At 40.7% G+C, this 21,853-nt stretch overlaps 1 protein-coding gene across 1 annotated transcript in view; it reads right to left on the reverse strand.

Moving 5' to 3' along the window:
• Window positions 1–19,511, reverse strand: part of ABCC8 (ATP binding cassette subfamily C member 8) — an 80,183-nt gene extending 60,672 nt beyond the window's left edge. Inside the window, exons 1-7 of the mRNA XM_065838583.2 lie at window positions 19,262–19,511; window positions 17,799–17,940; window positions 14,950–15,071; window positions 9,057–9,223; window positions 6,556–6,798; window positions 5,524–5,712; window positions 405–569 (exon numbers count right to left, since the gene is read on the reverse strand). Coding sequence (XP_065694655.1) covers window positions 405–569; window positions 5,524–5,712; window positions 6,556–6,798; window positions 9,057–9,223; window positions 14,950–15,071; window positions 17,799–17,940; window positions 19,262–19,451 — 1,218 coding nt within the window. The 5' untranslated portion in view covers window positions 19,452–19,511. The remainder of the gene's footprint in view (window positions 1–404; window positions 570–5,523; window positions 5,713–6,555; window positions 6,799–9,056; window positions 9,224–14,949; window positions 15,072–17,798; window positions 17,941–19,261) is intronic.
• Between the last annotated feature and the right edge of the window lie 2,342 nt (window positions 19,512–21,853).

Consider the following 21,853-nt stretch of genomic DNA (forward strand, 5'->3'; position numbering starts at 1 on the left):
ACCCAAGGAATAAAACACTACTCCGTGCATTGTGAATACAACCTATCCTTTCCTCCAAAGTATATTTACAAGACATTTTAAAGCTATATTATTTACTTGACATGTTACAACCTAAATTATTTTCAAAAGGTACATTTAGTTTTACTGTCAGCAAATGTGTGCTCAAAGATAAGAAGAAATACATCATAAGATATTACAAGTAAGTATTAATATAAAATTATCAAATAAGATGCAGAAGAAAGATAATACAGGTCTAAGTTAACACAATCTTTAATGTCAATGTCTACATTCAATACATTTCAGGAGAGAAGCATTTCAGAGTTTACCTACTATAATTATAATTGGTATTTACAAATACACACACGATTGTATGAAAATAGGTTAATTAATAATATATTGAGTACCTGTATTGCGCCTCTCAAGTTGATTCCTGTTTCAATAGCAACATAATATGATGCTTGGAGAAACGTCCTTTGCAACAGAAGGGCAAAAAATAAGAGTACAGCCAAAACATAAGCATTGGACAGGAACTCTTGAGACGAAATAAAGAAAACGCCAAGAATTTTAGTCTATAAAAGAAAGTTAGAAATCAGGTGCAATGGTAATTTAAATACCAGTTTTGCATAATCAATAAGCAGAGATAACTACAGTGTATTACTTCGAAAGTGCTCCCAGCCTTATCTGAAACCTCACAGTTTATCAGCTCAAGGAAACAGTCATTTAACGTGCCAACTCGGTAAGGTTTATTTAAATGCAGAATGACACTTACAGGATTTCTGATATCCTTCCAAAACTTCAGGACGCTTTGAGTAACTCCATGTGGTCATTTGCTAAAAGATGTGCACGGCCCATTGTCAGAAAGGACCAGCTAACATCCTTTCAGAAAAATTAGTCTCCTTATTTTAGCACCTCTGGTTACCGAACACTAAAATGCCCCTAACGACTTGCCATAAACACATCATTCCAGTTCCTGGAACATCAGACACACACACTTGGTGAAAGCACCAAGATATTTGGCAAGTCTCAAATGCATTATCAGCCCATTATGGTTTACAAAGTCACTAAGCATCTACACTTTTAGACTCCAACAGCTGTCCAAGCACACTAGTCAGCCTGCAGGAAACACAAGGAAAAAACTGAACATCTACTGAACCTTTTGCATATAAGGCAAATAAAGTTTTTTTGAGAAGCTGATGGAACCAATCAGATGGGTTTTTTTCAGAAATGGCTTTAGGGACATTCAGTGTCCCACCCTCGTGACAACTTCAGAATAATATCACTTTTTAAAAGTGCCAGTAGGCTCTAACCAGTAAAAGGCTGAGCAAAAAGCCACTACTTAAATACTTAAAAGACCCTAGACTCACAGAGTCTCAAATGCCTCTTGCTACCCTGGGACTTAAGACTTCTAGAGCTTTTTCAATAATAACTCTGTAGGTTTGGTGTACCATTGGAATGTGTTGTGTCAGCAGATATTCCTAATACTGGAAATGCTAATCCTAGCGTTGCAATGTGGAAGATGCTACCAGCAAAATAGAAAGGTCATCATTCTGTCAGTCTCTTCTTTGGTGTGAAATGATTAACACTCAGTGAAATTCATGTCATAAGAATGTTCTGGGGTGGCCATAAATATTGATACTGGAGTTATAAATAAGCACGAAGAGCGTGACAGAATTTAATATGCTGTCATGCCCTGACTAACTGTGGCACTAACTAAAGCAGTTAATAGTGCTCGCAACACTCATGGGATCTCAGCTCCATGGTACTTTATATCTGTCACAAAGAACCTGAAGAACAGAGCAAATATTGTATCTTAGGATTTATCATCTCTTTGCTTTCAGTTTCACAAACAGAATTCCTGTTTGAAAGATACAGTTGACTCATTACGACATGTCCTCAATCTAAACTATCTGAAATGAAGAAATGTTCCTTTAAGGGAACAGGTAAAAGACGGTCTCCACTGTACTTGAAGCTTCTTTCCTTGTCCAATTCTGTCCCACTGTGTGGCAACTCTTTCCAATGCTCTCAAACTCATCAGCACATCAGACACAAACAATGTTTCTCTCCAACTTATCTTTGCCTTCATGAGACAGTGTTCTAGAAGGCTTATTTCTAACACCTAGGAAGCTCCCAGGAGAAGACAATTAATAAGGCAAAGTTCTCCTTTTTTGACTCATTATAAGTAAGGCTATAACACTGACAGGAGTAGGACTGGTATAGTCTCTTCCAAAGCAGACCCAATTGGCTAGGTATGTGCAGGAGACATGGTGGGATGGCTCCTACGTCTGGAGTGTGGGAATGGAAGGATCCAGGCTCTTTAAGAAGGACAGGCAGGGGACAAGAGAAGAGGGCGTCACCATCTATGTCAGTGACTGGCTGGAATGCGTGGAGGTCTGCCTGGGGATAGATGAGGTGCCAACCAGAAGCTTATGGGCCAAGATTAAAGGGAGGACAGGGACAAGTGACATTATAGTCAGGGTCTGCTACAGGCTACCTGACCAGGAAGACCAAGTGGATGAGGCCCTCCTTTAACAGATAGGAGCAGCCTCATGTTCACAAGCCCTTGTCCTCATGGGGGCCTTCAACTGCCCTGGTATCTGTTGGAGGGACAACAACACAACAGGGCAGAAGGAATCCAGGAAATTCCTGGAATTCACTGATGATACCTTCCTTCTCCAAATGGCAGAGGAGCCAGCAAGGAGAGGTGCTGTGCTGGACCTTGTTCTCAACAACAAGGAGGGGCTGGTAGGGAATGTGAAGTTCAAGGGCAGCCTTGGTGACAGTAACCATGAAATGGTGAAGTACAAGATCCTGACAAACATGGTGGCCTTCTGTGACAGAGTTACAGCATTGGTAGACAAGGACAGAGCAACTGATGTCATCTACCTGGACTTGTACAAAGCATTTGACACTGTTCTGCACAACATCTTTGCCTCTAAATTGGAGAGATGTGGATTTGATGGATGGACCACTCAGTAGATAAGGAACTGGCTGGATATTTACACTCCAAGAGTTGCAGTCAATGGCTTGATGTCCAAGTGAAGACCTGTGACAAGTGGTGTTCCTCAGGGGTTGGTACTGAGACCAGTCCTGTTTGACACCTTTGTTGGTGACATGGACAGTGGGACTGAGTGCACCCTCAGCAAGTTTGCCAACAACACCAAGCTGTGTGATGTGGTTGACACAATGGAGGGATGGAATGTCATCCAGATGGACCTTGACAGGCTTGAGAGGTGGGCCCATGCAACCTCATGAATTTCAACAAGGCCAAGCGCAACGTCCTGCACATGGGTCAGGGCAATCCCAAGTGCAAATACAGGCTGGGCAGAGAACGGATTAAGAGCAGCCCTGAGGAGAAGGACTTGGGACTGTTGGCTCAACATGACCCAGCAATGTGCACTTGCAGCCCAGAAGGCCTATTGTGTCCTGGGCTGCATGAAATGAAACGTGACCAGTGGGTCAAAGGAGGTGATTCTCCCTCTTTACTCCACTCTGGTGAGACTGTACCTGGAGTGCTGCTTCCAGCTCTGGGGCCCCCAACATAAGAAGGACCTGCTGGAGTGAGTCTGGAGGAAAGCCATTAAGATGATCAGAGGGCTGGAGCACCTCTATGAAGAAAGGCTGAGAGAGATGGGGTTGTTGCCAGGAGAAGAGAAGTCTCTAGGAAGACCTTATAGCAGCCTTCCAGTATATAAAAAGGGCCTGCAAGAAAGCTGGAGAGGGACTTTTTACAAGGGCATGTCGTGATAGGACAATGGTTAATGGATTTAAATTGAAAGAGGGTAGATTCAGATTAGATATTAGGAAGAAACTCTTTGTTATGAAGGTGATGAGACACTGGAACTGGCCTCCCAGAGAAGCTGTGGATGCCCCATCCCTGGAAGTGTTCAGGGCCAGGTTGAATGGGGCTTTGAGCAACCTGGTCTAGTGGAAGGTGTCCCTGCCCATGGCAGGGGTTGGAACTAGATGATCTTTAAGGTCCCTTCCAACCCAAGCCACTCTGTGATTCTATGTGGGGATTCTCCTGAACACCCTAGTCTGTTTACAGATGGTTTGAATAAAAAGTCTTCATACCTTTTCAGAAAGATATTTTATTTAATCCAGTAAAAGCAATTTCCAAATGTAAAGGTAATTAGCCTCTTAACAGAAAAAAAAAAAAAACAACCTGATATAAACCAGGTCAAAACAGAAGGAAAAGCCACTTCGACACCTTTTAGCAAAGGTAAAATAGGCCCTTAAGAGTCACTTATGGACTATCACCAACAGTGAATATTGGTGTTAGGTGATCCCCAAATGGTGTAAACAATGACAACAATGAGGCTGCCACTTAACCAGACACAGCAAAGATGTCAAGGCTGGATGAAGCTCTGTTTAAGGCCTATCTGGACCAGACATGAGCTTTATCGCAATTTAACACTTTAACAGAAAAATTAAATAGGACAATCCATAAATTGTGATTCAGTATCATTTCAGCTGAAAAAGTGTTCCAAACAAATTACCGAGAAGCAGAGCTCAAAAGCTTCCACAGTACTTTGCTGCAACATAGTCCTATAGTCTTTCTCATTTCCTGCTTTAACTGGTTTCCATTGAATGTACATGCTATATTAAAGTTTCCAAATATTAGGATAAGGATTGCAAAATGGACAAACAATTAATTTTAGCCTGAAGCCTTTGTTAAATTTTCTGAAATGCATCTGATGTATTTCAATATTTACAGTGGACCTAATCCAAAGTGTACTTGAGTGAATGGGTATATTTCCATTAGTGTCAACAAACTTTGGAAATGGACTTATATCAAACAATCAGTAAGCTGCAGAAATAAACTAATCTTTCTCACAGAAATCCAGCCTGACTGACCTCACCTTATAATGAGAAGATGCTTCTTGAGGTTGGTTTGGTTTTTGTTGTTGGTTTGGGGTTTGTTTGTTTTTTGTTGTTGTTGTTGATGACGTTTTTAATTGATAGTTAATCAAGAAGTATGCCTGCTACTTCTTGGGGAACATTCATCTAATAGAATCCTTTAAAAATATTTTTTCAGTTGATCTTTCAAAACCAACATTCCCAAAGGAACTAGTGGAAATTCGTCAGAGTTAAATTAACTGGCATTTCATTGTGATGACAAAAGCCTGCTTCAGTCCTCTTAGACATCACTCATTTTTGGATATGAAAAGCAAAGCCTATTAAGAACACACTTTTTCCTTTCTGAAAAGCATTCTGTCACATACTCGATTCAATCTCTACTCAAGGCTGTACCTAAAATCCTTATGATACTAGCAGGATTCTGGATATGTTTCACCATTACCTCGAATGAGGTTATTTTCCAGAATGGAAGCCTGTTTAGATGTGTGGGTAACCTATTTTGTTCGCCATCAGGGCACAGAATTGGATAATAGGTAGCACATGCATACTGTCATTTCTAGAATTCACAAACACATTGCGAAGCCATTTTCTTTACTGAGGTCACATAATACATAGTCATAGCATCACTTTTTTGACTCCTCTATTTTTACAACATTTTGACAGTACCTGCGGGCGGATGGTGTTATTTCCTTTTCCAACATTGTGAACAATGCCAGAGATGCAGAGCGGACCAGCAAATCCAAGCAAGTCAGCCAGAATACGGAACGTGCTACTAAGAAGTAAGGGTCTCCCAAAAGCACAGCAGAGAGCACGCCAAATTGATCTGGATCCTTGTGGAGATGATGGCCTTCTGTTCTGTTCAGAACAAAAAATAAATAAGGAAGGATTATGTTATCCATTAACCTCAGGTCTGATAACTTACTGGTACTTTTAGCCCTGCTTTAGCTCATTGATAACCAGTTGCAATCTTTGAGCTAGAAAAGTACAGAAACGACAATGATGGTTTCATTTGTTTTTGTAGAGTCAGAACAAAGCATTAATTTGTACTCTCCTCCACAAAAAGAACCATGATTTCTTTCCTGCTCTTAAGAGGGATCAAATAAGTGTGTTGTTTGTGGCTTGCTGCAGGAGAAAGAAAGAGGGAGGGAACTGACAGGTTTTGTTTTTTCTGTGAACATAGAGACTAGAAAATTACACTCTTTTTAGACAGGATGCAAAAGACTTCTCTTAAAATCCTGAATACACTCAGCTCCCACGAGGGGCTCAAAGAGAATTTGAGCTGAGGTTGTTTCAGACCTGAATTCTCCTACAGACAAACTGTAACTGAAATAACATGGAAACAAATAGTCCTGTGACGCTTCATTGATATTGACTCTGCAAATGAATGATTCCAGGCTCTTATTCAGAACGATAGAGGTGTTCAGTGAATACTGCCCATAATTACTTTCCCCATCAAAATAGAGGCCATATGGATTTTACACACATTTAACGAGTAATGTGTTTGACATACATGTTTAGGTTACTTGTACAAGGTACAACTGAGCAAGTGATCTCTTAGTACAGGGAAAGCTATGCTAATGAATACTTCATTTCTATCATGTCTGTTTATCTAATTTTATAACATGTTTATAGCATAAAAAGTAATGAAAAATGCAAGCACTGAGTAAGGAGATGGACATAATTCCATGATTTGCATACCTTCTGTGCTTCAAAGGCCTCATTAAGGCGAATGTAATTGGTCAGAGCTCTCATAGCAATGGGAAGCTTGCCAATGGTTTTCAAGTCTATTGGTTTTTTATGGGCAGTCTTGATGAATGTATTCATCCACCAGTATGTTCCTTTGGATAACAGATTCACAAACGGCTGTAAGAATCGAACACCAAGGTCCTGGAGATCCTCAGGAGGTTTAACTTCTTTAGGAGTTTTGAAGAAAACATACCTCTGAAATTTGGAAAAATACCAAAAGAATCACACTAAACAGACAAGAAATAAAAGTCAAAAAAATATATAAGAGATAGAGGACATCACAGATAATCAATGAATCAGTCCTGGTTTCTCAAAAGTACTCAAGGAACTTAAGCATTCTAATTCAAACACTACAGCAATCCAGTTTCGTCAGGTACTCAGGAAAATCAGTGGCATCCAGTCTAATAATAATAATAATCATCATCATCCTAAACATTCACTACTACTTTGTTTAAGGGGTACAAATTTGCATACTTGCAGAAAAAAGATACTCATCTTACATTTCAAATAGAACAGCCCCAGCCTCTCACTCCGAGTTCCAAACAGTGCAACACGGACACACGACCTTGGGCACAGCCCTGAGGCTGCCACAGCGATTCATCTTCCACACCATCCTGCCTCATGTTTAGTTAGCTCAGAACATGGAGCTACCTGTGCCATCCTCAACGGGTCTGGGAAGCCACTGAACCAGACAGTGCATATGGCAATAACAAATGTTTTCCTTGGCTTACATGCTAAAAGAATGATGGCAGACTGCTGATGGTTTCCTGTTGTCAAGATACAACTTTTTCAGACATTGCTCATTTTTGGGAATGAAAAGCCAAACCTCTGAAAAAATACACCCTTCCTTTCTGAAAAGTACTCAAACACATATTTAATTCAATCTATACTCATGACTGTACCGAAATCATATTAATCTGAGTAGGATTTCTGGATTTGTTTCACTGCTATCTTTGCTCCAACTGTAACTGGAGAAATAATTCACAGATCCTAGAAAAAATAATGATGAGGTTGGAAAAGGCCATCTAGAAGAACAAAAGGAACAGCAGAAAGAAGGGAGAAGGTACAGTTTGGATTGTAAGGCAAACAAGTCAATTTTCTGTCTCTGGAAAAAGATGGGGGAAGGCAAGAGAAAAACTGTGAGGCCAATGTCTGCTGTTTCTGCTGGCATAGATGCCTCACCCCTATTTTTACCTTTCTGCCCTCTTGCTCCCCCCAGAAGTGGCCAACTCTCCACGCAGCCCAACCCCTTTAGCAGCTGCAGCAACAAGCTTGGCTCTCCAAACTCTGCCACAGACACAATGGGCAGTAAAAAACAATCCATACTGCTGGCTAATTCATTCTATGCATCAATGACATCCTTTAATAATTAAAACCAAACAAACAGAACATAAGAAAGATGACTACAGGCAGTGACCATTTTTTACTTTTATTTGTGACCTATAATCCCACAGTGATTAAGTCTCATTTAATTATGCAGCTCCATTATGAGGAGGTTTATGAGTAAGTGTCTCCCATATCACTTTTCCCATAAACCAATCCACTGTTTTTCATTTATAAGATAAATCATGAACATCCAGCACTGAGGTTTCTATTACTCTTTCTTTCAAAAATTTTATTCAAAAGGCTGCTTTTAGACATATTTATATCCTAAGTTACCAAATAAACATATAGACACAAAAAATCCCCCAAGAAAATCACAAAAGAACAAATATGTAATAGATGCAAATCACATTGCTGAATGCATTACTGAAAAGAGTTTATATACTGAAAAGAGTTTATATACTAATGTGAGGGAAGAACCAAGACAATTTCCATGGAAACATTTCTTTCCCTCCTGAGACTAAGTTTAATTTGTGTACACAATTAAGTGAGGGACAGGGAAGAACTTCAGCATTTATCTACCCAGCAGTCTCCAAAGCCATCTCCCAGTTTGGATTATGACTGCAGATGTCACAGATGGAAAACACATATATGTGTGTGTGTGTATAGCTAGGAGGCTCAATAGCAACTTCGGTTGCCCCAGTAAATCACTTATTGCCACTGTCTCCTGGAAAATGAGAGATGCTATTTGTGTATCTAATATATTCTCTGATAGAGCAGACAATTCCTTTCACCAAGTCTTTCCTTCTATCAGAATTACTTGTTTCTAATGACTGAAACTGTGAACCATAATAGACATTTTTAAACCAAACTTGAACAGATAAAATTAATCTTATTTTAACTACAACAGAATGCAATTTTTATTTTTAATTATGGATTCATCTGGCCTAACCTTTGATTCTCAAATGTATTTCTATTTCTAAGTGGATTTTTCTCATTTAGAAATGCATTTCACAGTAATGAAAGAAAATAAAGAAAAAAATAAAAACTATGAAAAACACAACACAATCCAACCAAACAACAAACACACACACACCCCACAGGAGAAGACTTCTATGACACTAACTTACCCTCACCCTGATGACATTGATTTCTACAGCTAGTAGCATTCCATATAGAACAACCAGGAGTCCTGTGAGGCAAAACCGAAGCTGAGAAAATCCAACCCCATTATCACAGAACTTGACAAATTTGATGGTTTTAGTTATGAAAGCTAAAGTCCAGTAGAACAGCAATGCTGTAGGGGGAAAAAAAAAAGTTAATCAGCGCCACACAGCAAAAAAATACAGTAGCAGTATTAAATATTAATTCCAAAAGAGTGCAACAAGAATATATAAAACCAGAGAGTGGCTTTTCTTACATCAAAACAGAAGCCTAATTCAATTCCACAAACATGAAAATATTACAATAACATTAGCTCCAAATTCCTTTCCTATTAGATTCAACGATATTCGGAAGGTTTCACAAAGTGAAATCTGCTGAAGGAAATCTCCATCGGTTGTAAACACTGGTCCACATGATGAGTTCGAGGGAGGGAGTTTCCCCATAAGTCAAGGGGGCTCTGAAAGATGCTCTTCAAATTTGGTTAATGCTACAAGACTGCTACAAATTTGGCTTGAAGGAAAACACATCTATTTCCCTCTGCAGATCTTTGGGATGTATGCAGGAACAAATATTAAAATATTTTATTCAAATTGCTCTGCTCTATTGTTCAATGCAAATTCCATATATGTAGTTTATAACGCAGATATACAGGCACACCAAGGAAGAGTGTTCTGGCATTTGTAGGATACATCTTCAATTTAGAGTTCTACTGAACTTCTTGTCTGAAAGTGCTCATGCTACCGTTGATTATAGATAAATAATCCCTGCAGTAAGCTCTAGTCGTTTGGAAACACACTCCATGCCATTCACTACACCATAAGCCAGCTCCTGTTCCCCATTCTTAAGGAAATACCTCCTAGGGTTATGTTCTTTTATGCAAACCTTTGATTGCTGCTATGCCTGCCATGGTGCAGCAACTGGAACGTGCTCTAACTGCCAATAAAAACATGGATATGCTTTCCAAGGGTCTTGTTGCAACACCAGGCAAAGTCTTCAACCAAGACATTACCAACTCTAAGTCAAACTTACAAATATGGATAATCATCAGGAACTTGCTCAAGTTTCAAAGAATTTGTGGTGTTCCAGCTACCCTGAGGGACTCCAGCAAGCCCTGTGAGGAGGTTCTGTGGGGCCACCCGTTTCAAGCAAAACTAAATTCAGCACGGAGAGTCCATATGGGATTTGGGGCTTCAATCCTGCTTCTATGGAAATCCATTTCAAAACTCTCATTTAAGTGAGAACAGTAAACAGGATAGTACAGGAGCACGGGGCATTAGGACATTTTTCTAGACAGTCTATCTTTAATAGGCTGGTTTGTAAGAAAAAAGTATTAACAGGTCAGGTATTTCAGCACTGTATTTTAGTGGTTGATGCAGTTGCACAGAAGATGTAAGAGAGAGACCTACTTACAGAAACCCTCTTACAAAACTATAGCCTTCTTATGTCAGGCTTCCTACCAGCTTCCCAACTTATACTGCATCAAATCTAATCTCTCATCCTGCTTCAGATTGTTTCCTACCTTTGAGGCACTACTCCTTCCTATCTGTGATATGTCTGACTAAACTCTCACTTCATCCATGAACACATTCTACATTGTTCTACTCCTAACCACTTTTATCCTTGTGTTTTGTCTCTTTCTTCTTACCACAGGCTAAAAATGCATCCTTCTCAAAGCAAAGAAGATTTACACGGACATTGTACACTGAAAATCTGAGCCAGCAGAGGACACCTAAAAAACCCAATCAACTCAACTGGTATCTACACAGAGTTCTTGGAATTAGAAGTTACAACTAGCATAGTCATTCTCCCATTTGGGATTTAAACAAGGGTCTATAAGGGGTTATTTTGGTTTGGGTTTTAGTAGTGTTTTACTAGAATATTCACTTCTATTTTATCTAAGAAGTATTAGAAAGTGCCAAATGCAACATTCTGAGGTGATAAGTGACCTCTCACTGTCATACCTCCGAGAAGCATTTGAACTTATTTAGCTTCTCATTTCTGAATACAAGTGTACATAATCTAGCTTGGCAGATGTTCACAGGCCACTCAAAACAAGGCTCCCTGGAAAATATAGTTATGGCTCCTTCTTTTAAACTGTGTTTTTATCATCTGGCTGATGAGTGCATATTGACCAAGAGTTTCTAGAAATTATCACCAAGAACTTCCACTGGTCTGAATTGCCTAGTGATCAGACACAGAGGCATGCTATCATTTACTCAATGGCTTTAGATCTACTCTAGATATCTATAGCCTAAAGGACCTCGTTTTTTTCTTGGGCCATGTATGCTGTCTCATCCCACAACACAACACCATGGCGTAGATTCTTACCTGAGGCCAGACTGCTGAAAATTGAGCAATGTGGAACTCAGAACTGTTTTACACCTTTATTGGATTAAGCCCAAGATCTGAAAAAGCATGGATTTAACTGGACAGGATTTATTAATTAATCTGTGTCTGTTTGGAGAGAAATTTTGTGTACTAAGCAATAAGTGTTATATTTATAGGATGGCAGGAAGTTCAATTTTAAACAATAAACTAATTCCAAGGGAATTAATGACAATTTCAAGGTACAAGAAATTTAAATTAGAAAACTAGATTACTTTCAAGAATGGTACTGCAGTCCTATTAATTACAACTTGTTTAAAAAAAGACATTTTTTTTAAATAAAAGAATTCACATGTGATCCCATACTACTATCCCTTTTGAATTAAAAACTCAAAGTGCTATTGTTATTTCATAATTCTATCCTACTGCTTAATTTCCAAGGTTTATTTATCTCTAAAACAACTTAACTAACTTTAAAAATAGTGCCATCAGATGCTACCATTCAATTCTGAATGTCAAGAAACCTAGCAGATTTTCCAATTCAGTATGAAAACTATTGTAAAATGTGTCCTGATAAACTGCACGACTCTCATGCATCCATTCCGCACCGTTGTGTGAAGAGCATGAAAAACGGCATTATTACAAAAGTCCCCTTGTGAACAGTCCTACACTGGAAAAGCTGTTTGTTGAAATAAAATTACAGGTCAAAACCTTACAGAGAAAAACAGATTCAGTCAAGATCAAAAAGTACCAATAGTCTGGACACTCAACTGGGACCCTGGACTCAATCATTAGCTGCAAAGAATATATATTCAAAACCTCATCAACTTTTTTGTGTGTGTGTTAAATAAGGTATGACTACTTCAAAATAGCCAGCAGCCTGGGCATAAAGCTGAGTGGCAGGATTAGTGCAGGAATTTTGTGTCCTTGTCTTGCATACCCCAAGGGAACGTGCTAATCCCCAGGTCTGTTACGGTATCTGCCTCTTGCTTGTTTATGAAGAGCTACAAATGGACTTGGTTTCTTTAAGGTACTGAGTGAAAAAGATCTTAAAAAAAGAAAACAACTCAAAGTTTCACAGGATTGGAAAGTTTTATCCTGTCCAGAATTAATGAATAGGCCTTTAAAGGTCTTTTGCACTTGCATCAATGAGATTTTCCTGACTAGATTTGGCAAATTTTGAGTAAGGCTGTGTTAGCCTTCACTTTATAAGGCCACCAACTCTTTGCAAGTCTAGGCATTGATCCTGCAGCTGAGGCAGACAATGCCCTGCTGGTAGGCGGAATTTCAATGATGCTCAGAAGCAGTAGATGCCACATTGACTTTACTCTGTCTATACTATTAGATCTCCTCTACAATATTTTACCAACAGGGACCCGTCTTTCAGTTACTAACAAAACCCCTCTTTCTCATACACTCAGCAAAAAGTTCATCACAACTTTATCTTTTCTTAATGGTTCCCATTTACCTCATTTTGTATTAGGCTCTAAAAGAAAGTTGCTTCATGGCCACACTGCACTCAAGTGGGTTGATAGCTGAGCATAGATGTAATGTAACTGTCTCATACTGGGTTAATCTGCATAAAGTTATTATTGCCTAGTCCCAGATGCCAATACAGAGTAGTTGCAATTAATACTGGAAGATGACAATCCTCACAGTTAGATAACAATAAATTTGGGCAGTCAAGAGTCAAGAATGAAGACTTCCAGAAATGTCTTTCTTAGGTTCTCTCACAAATACAGGACAATGAAAGGAAAAACAAAGTCAAAAATAAAATAAAAATCAAAGACTATCAGCTTGTGAAGACTTCGGATTAAAATTCAAATCAGACCAACTAGGTGAGAAAGACTGTGGTATTATGATTTTCTTTTTGCTTAAGAATTAGCTATTAGGATTAGATTTTCTAAAGGACACTATTCCTTGGAAATTCTTTCAAAATGAAAATTCATCATTATTAACTTTAGTATCAACAACACTTACTGAAGCGGTGGTATTCACTGGTATAACTGTTTACTATTCAAGTATTGTCCAGAGCTTAGCCAGCATCAGCACTCTAAATACCAAACAAAATTACCATAAAAGAGAAATCGCTACAGTTCCCTGTATTATGCAAAAATGGGTAATCAACTACCAGCTGTAAATTTGTTCTGCCCTTCTCAATGACTTAACAATAGGAATGTGGTAGTAACACTAAGTTATTAAATATTGCATTACACATCTGAAATAGCAAAAGAGCCACAAACAAAAAAAACCCAGCACCACACACACAAAGAAGCAACAACAAAAAAACACTCAAACCAAACCAAAATGCACCACACACACAAGAAAATCACTGCTTGCTTTCCGCAGGTGATTGTAACAGGCTGGCAATACTTCCCTGAGACGCAACATCTTGTCCTGTGGGAAGGCTGTGTCGACTTTTTCAAAAAGTAAATAAATGAGCCCACCTTGTTATAAAAGACAAGAAAGGAGGGTACAAGAAGAAAAGTAGCCCCAAATAAGAAGACAAAGATTGTCAAGCCTAGATAGAAATCTGAAGTTTTTGAAGACTAATTGCTTTTTTTGTTTGCCTGTTTTGTTTTTACAGGAGTTACGGGCTCCTTCTGCAGAAGAGGACCCTTATTTACTACAACATGCAGTTCAAAATAATCTTCAATATTTAAAAGCTTTCTCAAATGTGGTTGTTACTGCCTTTTTACCACCTGACAAAAACTAGAACAGAAGTTCGATACACAGAGCTACAGGGACACAAGACAAACCTTAGCAGGATCTGTTAATACAGAAAACTGGCTCAGAGATAATTTGATGACCCAGGACCACCAAAGAATGAGCAGCTAACAGGATGGCTAAACATGTGGACATCCACAGTCCGCCTTCTACTTAAACAGCAGAGAACACATCACCAACTGCATGACCGTCAGCAGTAATAGATTTTCTACAGCTAGCTACGGCTCGTTTAGAACCTTGCAGAAAATACACAGTATACTAAGTAGTTCTTAGATGTATCATTTTCCATTCAAAAGGAAAGCAGTTTACAAAGGGAGTTTTAGGAACAGGAAGGAAGAACAAGTAGTCAAAGTAACATATCCAGGAACATAATGCAAGTCAGCGATGTCAGTCATTTCCCTTGACTCCCTGCACATTTCAGTAGACAACACAGATGAAGATGGCTTCAATCTTACATCATGCTTAAATGCAACATGCTGACAAGCAAGGGGATTTGTATAGCTTTTACAGTTCAGAATTTGATGTGCTACCTCTCCTACAAATCCAGTTTTTTCCTAGGGAAGCCTTTGGCCCATTGGCTCTCCAAGAACACTGCAGAGAATACTAAGAGAAGTTAAAAGCATTGAAAACAATGAACTGTTTCAGGAAAACTAAGAACTGAGTCTGGTAATGGCAATTAGCAGACCAGAATATAGGTGTAGCTTTATCCATAGAAGCTGCCACCAAGACTGCAATGACCCACCACAGAATGAACAGACACACTGTGCCACAGTCACACTTCCAAGTCATCTACGTTGTGAGACGTACCAATTAACAACTTCGGGAAATTGGATGTTTCGATATTATGGTAATAGACAACTGATGTGATGGCCGCCAAGAATGCCATCCCAGCCGGCATGTACAGGTGTAAATGGCGCGATTCCGAAACCCTTAAAAAGAAAAAAAAGTTAACAGTAAAATCAAATTATTATAATTAATTATTAAAACCAAATTCTCTTAACTATTTAAATGTTTCCCTTTTAATTCATTAATTGTATTCTGTACCCAGTCCTGATATAGGGTTTTCTAGAATGAATTACAGATGTAAAGCTCTCCAATTTTCAATTGGATTTATGCTCCTAAATCACATAGTTGGATTTCAAATTCCTCCCCTGTGCTGAAAACAAAACGTGTGTACTCCTATTTCCTACTGAAATCGATTGGAACGTTGTTTAAATTAGGATAAGTAGCCCAGTTCCAAAATGAGAAAATTTAGTTTAAGCTAAACTAGTTTGGGAGCTGTCCATCAAAATATGTAGATAAGACCAACTGACAGAACAGTTTAAGATTTTCTACAGAAACACTTTGTGGAAGCCTTTCAGTTTCTTTTTCCAGTTTGGGAGAACGAACAGCACCGCAGCATGGAAACGACTTTAGTGAGTTTGGTTTCCTGTGACTGCAGGCTAACAAACAAAACCTGCAACAGAATCGTACACCCTCAAGTTCTGTCCTATAAAGCAAAACTCTCCTGATGCTTTGCTTCAGGTAGCAGCAGAGGGGTCCAGTCAACTGCAGTCCCCTGGGAATATGGGAATTGTTGGGTAATGTTGCTGGTTTGTGCAGAGGTGGGCAGAATCATGCTTTCCACCCTCTGTCCTCCTACTTGCCATCTTCTCCACCCCTTTTCTTTCTCTTTCTTCCTTTCTTTTCCTTCTTTCTTTCTTTCTTAAATGTAATTAAGTGTCCTGTGCTGTCAAGAGGTACAGTTTCCTCTGTCTCTCAAACAACTCCAGCAGAAGAGGCACCAAGAGAAAGTCTTCAGGACACAAACACTCAGGGAAATTCACACCTTGTCCTCTAAGCCTCATTGAAAATAAATTAGCATCTCTGGATTTGTTCTTGCTGCAGCAAAAGCTACCTTTGTGTACCCTGAAGAAAGGGTCCATGCTGTCAGGGAGCTGCAGATCATCACAGGACATCACAAGTCTGAGAGCAGAACACCCCAAATGTCCAGCAGATCTGCAGGAGCTCAGTAGGACAGCTTCCCTGTGTCTGCACTCAGAAAGGAAAGCCCTCCCGCACACGGCCATGCCGGTGAACTCTGCAGAGCTGGCTGGACCCGTGCTGACAGCCCGTGTCATAAACACTTAACTTCTCTTGTTGACAATGAGTTGTGTGTGTACACAGCAAAATGAGAAAAGATTCTCCAGTCTCTGAATTCCTAGCAATGCCAGGGCTTTTTTGCATATCAGGGCTGAATTCTTAGCAAGTAAAAACAAGCAACAGGAACAGATTTCTCCAGGCAGCCTAAGATTCAGTAGGTAACACTGCAGGAGTGGGAGGTTTTTTAAAATTTATTTATTTCAGAGACAGAAGCTGCTGGAATTCCCCTATATAACCATATGTCCAACAGGCTGCATGTATTGTTGAAGAATCAAAGCCTTTGGCTCCCAATTGCTGTCAAAAGGACTTGCAAATACAATCCATCTTGGTCTCAGAAACCTGATGAGTCTCAAAATCTGCTTTATTCACTGGAGCGCTCACTAGCCTGCTGAGCACTCGGGAGGCACGACTGTGGGTTGGCACTCCCCCAGTAGAGCTAGGAGCTTTGATTCTCATCAGGCGACACTTATTACTTAACAACAGCATTCTGAGTCAAGTTATATAGCAAATAAACATGATGAGAGGGATTGCTAAAGAGCAAAATAAAACTGAGAACTCAAAGCAGGAGATTTTGCTCTGAGCATCCCACACTCTGATAACTCTGAATAAGTATGAGAAAAAATTATTTTTGAAAAAACTGGCACCGAGAAACATCCTATTTATATAAGTTTAAGAATGTTATAACAATGAAATCAACTTCTACAGCAGAATACTGCGGTGCCTTTCACAGTGGTTGGTGGATAGTTACTATATAGATGGCTAAATGGAGAGCTTTTGTTTTATTTAATGATGAGCTTCAACTTGGGCTGCAAATTCATAACAGTTATGAAAATCAGACCTTTCTTTGGAGGAAGATGATCATAGTCATTGTTATGCAACATTAGTTTTTTTCGTAACAAATGACTCTCCTCTAGCACTTGTTTCACTTGGAATAATTTTTCCCTACTGATTACTGTTTAAAGACATCTTAAGTGGAATAACAAACAACGGATCATGCTTATATAATGTGAGTTACTCTGCTCAAGGTGATAGATCAGATGTACTGCACAAACATTGCAAAAAACTTTATGGGGTGTGAGATAAGGCCAGTAGATTCGCTCCTTTTATTAGGATGAACAGAAGTCAGTTTGCAGGAGAATGGCGTGAGCTACCGTGCACTGGGGAGTTCTGCGTGAGTACACACTGTGTGACTGGGTCCTTGGACATAAAACACATAACGAATATGTCACCATCTGCTTGAATTGTTAGGATCTATCTATGATTACTGTTTGGAAAGATAGTGTCATTAAGCTGAACTAAAAAATGATTAAGGTCAGCTCCGCATGCATACATAACTTGGCAAGGCCTGTGGAATTTCTGATACAAGATCGGTAGGTTAATGACCAAGAATACAGATTACATGTTTAAAACAACAAGGAATATGATCTAGATGAGAGTTTACATGGGGAGAAAATATCTACCCTGAAACCTTGAAAATGCTCAGTGTTATCCGGAGAACGTAGACATCCACTTACCCATCAGACACTATGCCCTCTGCAATTTCACACACCAGCACAAACAAGAGGATAAAAGTCAGTATCCAGCGTAAATTGTGGCCAGGAAAATGAAGCCATGTGCTATGATGTATATGTACTTTGGAACTCTGACTTCCCCATCCTAAACAGGAAAATAAAATTATAGAGACCTTTCTTAACAACAAGAGTGACTCACGACGCTCTTGCATATATATAAAAAAAGCTATGTATGTAGCAAACTAGCATACTAAAGTTGACACAACTGTGGTGTTAAACCTGCCACGTATCAGAAGTGTGTTCTCATTGCTTCAATTCATATGGAATAACATCAACAATGCAGACACAACACAGCCTTCCTATACTTTTACCAACTTACTGTCAAGTAATCACATGCATTAAACTTTTTTTCTAATATATTACCAGTTTAAATGAACATTTTGACAAATATGCTCAAACGCTATAATACATACATTATTCTTTCTTCAGTGCATTTAATTAAATAATTTACACTCTGTCTCACAATTTTTTTCTTTAAAAGTGACTCATTCTCTTGACCTAGATGAAAATCAGCAATACTGAGAAAAGCCGGGCAAGCACAGATTACCCATGGCAGTTCTTCAGCTGACCCCGTTTTAACACTTGTGCTGTTATTTCAGCTCCGGACCTTTTATGATCAGCAGGAGTGAGTGTTAAATCCCGCAGCTCGTGCCATGGCTATCTGGAGGACAGACCGGGGTACGGAGAATGGAACTCAAAGCAGTGACAGCCACATGTATTGAACCACCGGGCCACCTACTGGTAACCCCAGTTTTACGTTATCAAGTAGTACCCGCTGCAGATACGACAAAAGTTACAGCAGCCGGGCAGCCCTCCTAGTCGTTACCAGTAATGAGGAGGGCTGCCCGGCTGCTCTAACTGCTCAGTAACTGTTTTGTGGTTTTTAATGGCACATTTATTTTTGCTTCCCGCGCTGCTAGTCGAAACCTGCAGGCAAATCCCGCAGTCTCCTCCAGCATCCAGCCATCCCCTGTACAATGGGGTTTCACCTGCGGGGAGCCCCGCCGGCTGCTCCCCCTCGGAAAGCCCCGATAGCGAGAAACGGGCACCGCAGCCGGGAGCGGAGAGGCGCCCGAGCGCAGGCGGTGCGGGCGGCAGCCCGGGCAGGGGCGGTCACTGGAGCATCCCAGAGCTCGCACCGCGGCCGAACAGCCTGCGCACCCCCCCGCCTCCCCGCAGGGCTGCAAGGCAAGGCAAGGCCAGGCCAGGGGTGACAGAGCACGGCCACGCAAGCGGGGGGCGACACGACACTCTGCGACACGGCAAAGCGGGGGAGGGAAACCCACGGCAAGACAAAGCGAGGCGAGGGAAACACGGCAAGCCGACGCGCGGGGGGTGTGCAGGAGAAAAGCAGGCAGAACGGAAGGCTGAGGCGGACAGGGCAAGAGCGCCCAGCAGGCACTCACCGATGAAGAGGATGGGGAAGGTGATGAAGAGCAGGAAGACGTGGGGCACCACGTTGAGCGCGTCCACGAAGCAGCCGTTGTTGAGCACGCCGTGGTCCACGTTGTAGGCGGTGGAGTTGCCCTCATCGCCGCAGAAAGCCAGGGCCATGGCGGGACCCTGCGCGCAGCCGGGCGCCTCCTCCGCGCACATCCAGGCGGGGCCGGCGCGGGCTGCGCGGCCGCGGAGGCGCCTCTGCCCGCACCTGCCGGTGAGCGGCCGCGGACCGGCCCCGGCGCTGCCCCAGCGGGCGGCCCCGCCCCGCGCTCCGCCCCGCACCGGCGCCCGGGCCGGGCGGGATGGGGAGCGAAAGCCGGGGAACGTGAAACCCCGAGCGCTCGCTGCCCGGCGTTGGCCCCGAGAAGGTCAAGGAGCGTCCGGTGGAGATGGGGTCCGGGGCTGGAGGAACATGCGTCCCTTTCCCGACATGACTGGAGACCAGTGCGAAGCACAGTGACAGCCCTCAGTTACCTTACAGTAACATGAAACAGTGTTCCAGGTTTCCTGGGGCTCAGTAATTCAGCGTTTTTTGCATCGTTAATAAGACAGAACATTAAATAAAAGCCGCCAAAATTAGCGATGCCACAGGAACTATAGCCTACAGGAAGTATATATTTAACCTTGATAGCTTTGTGCTTCTTTCCTCTATTATGATGAGGATATTATTAGATTAAATCTTTTATACAGCTCTATCCTGTCCTCAAAGGAGGCTTCAACATCATGTCCTATACAGCCATTACATTCGTGCTTTACCGATTTTTACCCCTAAAATGAGTTTAAGCCCTTCTCCCTGTCCCTCTCCCCTCCCCCCAAGACTGCTGCAGTCTGTGGGAATCAGACCATTAATGTCAGTGGGTTCTGCATCACCCCCTAGGCAACTTTATGTATACCAAAATAATCATAAATCAAACTTTTCAGACCTTTTTGTCTCAAGTAGAAGTTAAGCTTAGCTGAGCCAAAGCCAAACAAAAACTCTAATCAAGTACCTCCCTCCATGCTGGGGGAAAATACTGGAAAGGAAAACGTGATATGCATCACCAGCCTGCACCTGGCTTACACTCCCAAGCGCAGGTTGAGTTAAAGCCCGAGATTCAAATATCGCTGTTAGGTAGTCATGAAACACTCAACGTTAGGATTCATAACCAAATCCTTTACCTTAGAGCTCCCTCCATTCCCAGTCTTACCGTTTGCTTAGCTGAGTTTTAATAAAACTTGCCACATCCTACAACAGAAATTGAAACAAATAATGCCCACGTATCTAGGCTTAACTCTTCAAGATGCAAAAGCTACAAGTTGGCTAAATGCCTCTAAAGGAAATGGCCTCACAAATGAAAAATTTCCTTGTTTTTCCTTTAATGATAAAGCTATGGATGCTCAAGATAACAGAGAGCATTCAGTCTCTGGGACGGACAGCTCCACTAGTAGACCTGAAAATTACTTTTGTCATGCTGCTTTTATTGATCTAGCTGTCAGACAGGAGGAAAGAAAATGCAGTTCTCTTTACGCAACATCCTATTTCCTATATAGTGTCTAATGGGGCTAGAACAGTGTGGTTAAGAATAAAAATTAAAAGACAAACCCCAAGCCAAATACTTTATATATGTATTTTCAAATGTTAAAATTAAACCCACACTGGAAAGATTATAATTATTTTAAGTTTTGGACAGAACCCAGCATTAATCTGAGCTTCTGGTTAAGCTCATCTCTGTTATCCAAAGTTATTTAATAAACAGTATGTGCAGTTTACATGCAGATAATTTTAAAAGCATTTATATTATAGTATTTCCTGAGGCCCCAAGTAACACAAGGGCTCTGTGTTATGGATGAACAAAGAGCAGCAAAGAACTCTTGACAGTTTGAAATCATGGGGTAAAATTTGGGGAAGAACTCATCATCACCTTCCCTGTGGCTGGAGAACTAAACACAGAAATCGAAGTTTACTGAAATCTCCAAGGGAATCCGGGAACAGAGCTCACATCCCCTGCCTCTGCATGGTCTCCGAACCTTGAGACTATCTTCCTTGACTACAAGGTGGCAATCACAGTATTTCAAACCACATATTTCTCAAACAACAAAACACCAGGAGACTCCATAGTTTGGAATCTGAAATCTATCTTTTCAACGGTTTTCAAATGCAGCCGCAATTACATAATTAATGTGGTGATTAGAAATGAATAGTTCCAGCTCAGGTCCTACAACAGATACGTAGCCATCACAGAGCTAAAGCTGAGTCAGAAATGTGTTGGCAACCTGAACAGAAAGGTGATGGATTAAATGGGGTAGAGTCTTGGATTACAATTAACTACTTAATGAAACACTAAAAAAAACCCACACTGACAGAAATCAAAACATTTCGTAAACTGAAATTGGTAAGATGAGCATTCCTAGCGATAAACAGATACACACAAACTCTTTAAATAGCTCACACTTCCAGTAACGATGCCACAGTTTTATCCTTGCTGTAACAATGAAATCAAGAATGCTGAATTTGGACTGATTTTGTTTAATCAAGTATCAAATTACCTTCTTTTTTTTTTTTTCTTCCCCACTCAAGA

The sequence above is a fragment of the Patagioenas fasciata genome, chromosome 5 (genome assembly GCF_037038585.1).
Source record: "Patagioenas fasciata isolate bPatFas1 chromosome 5, bPatFas1.hap1, whole genome shotgun sequence".
Classification (NCBI taxonomy): Eukaryota; Metazoa; Chordata; class Aves; order Columbiformes; family Columbidae; genus Patagioenas; species Patagioenas fasciata.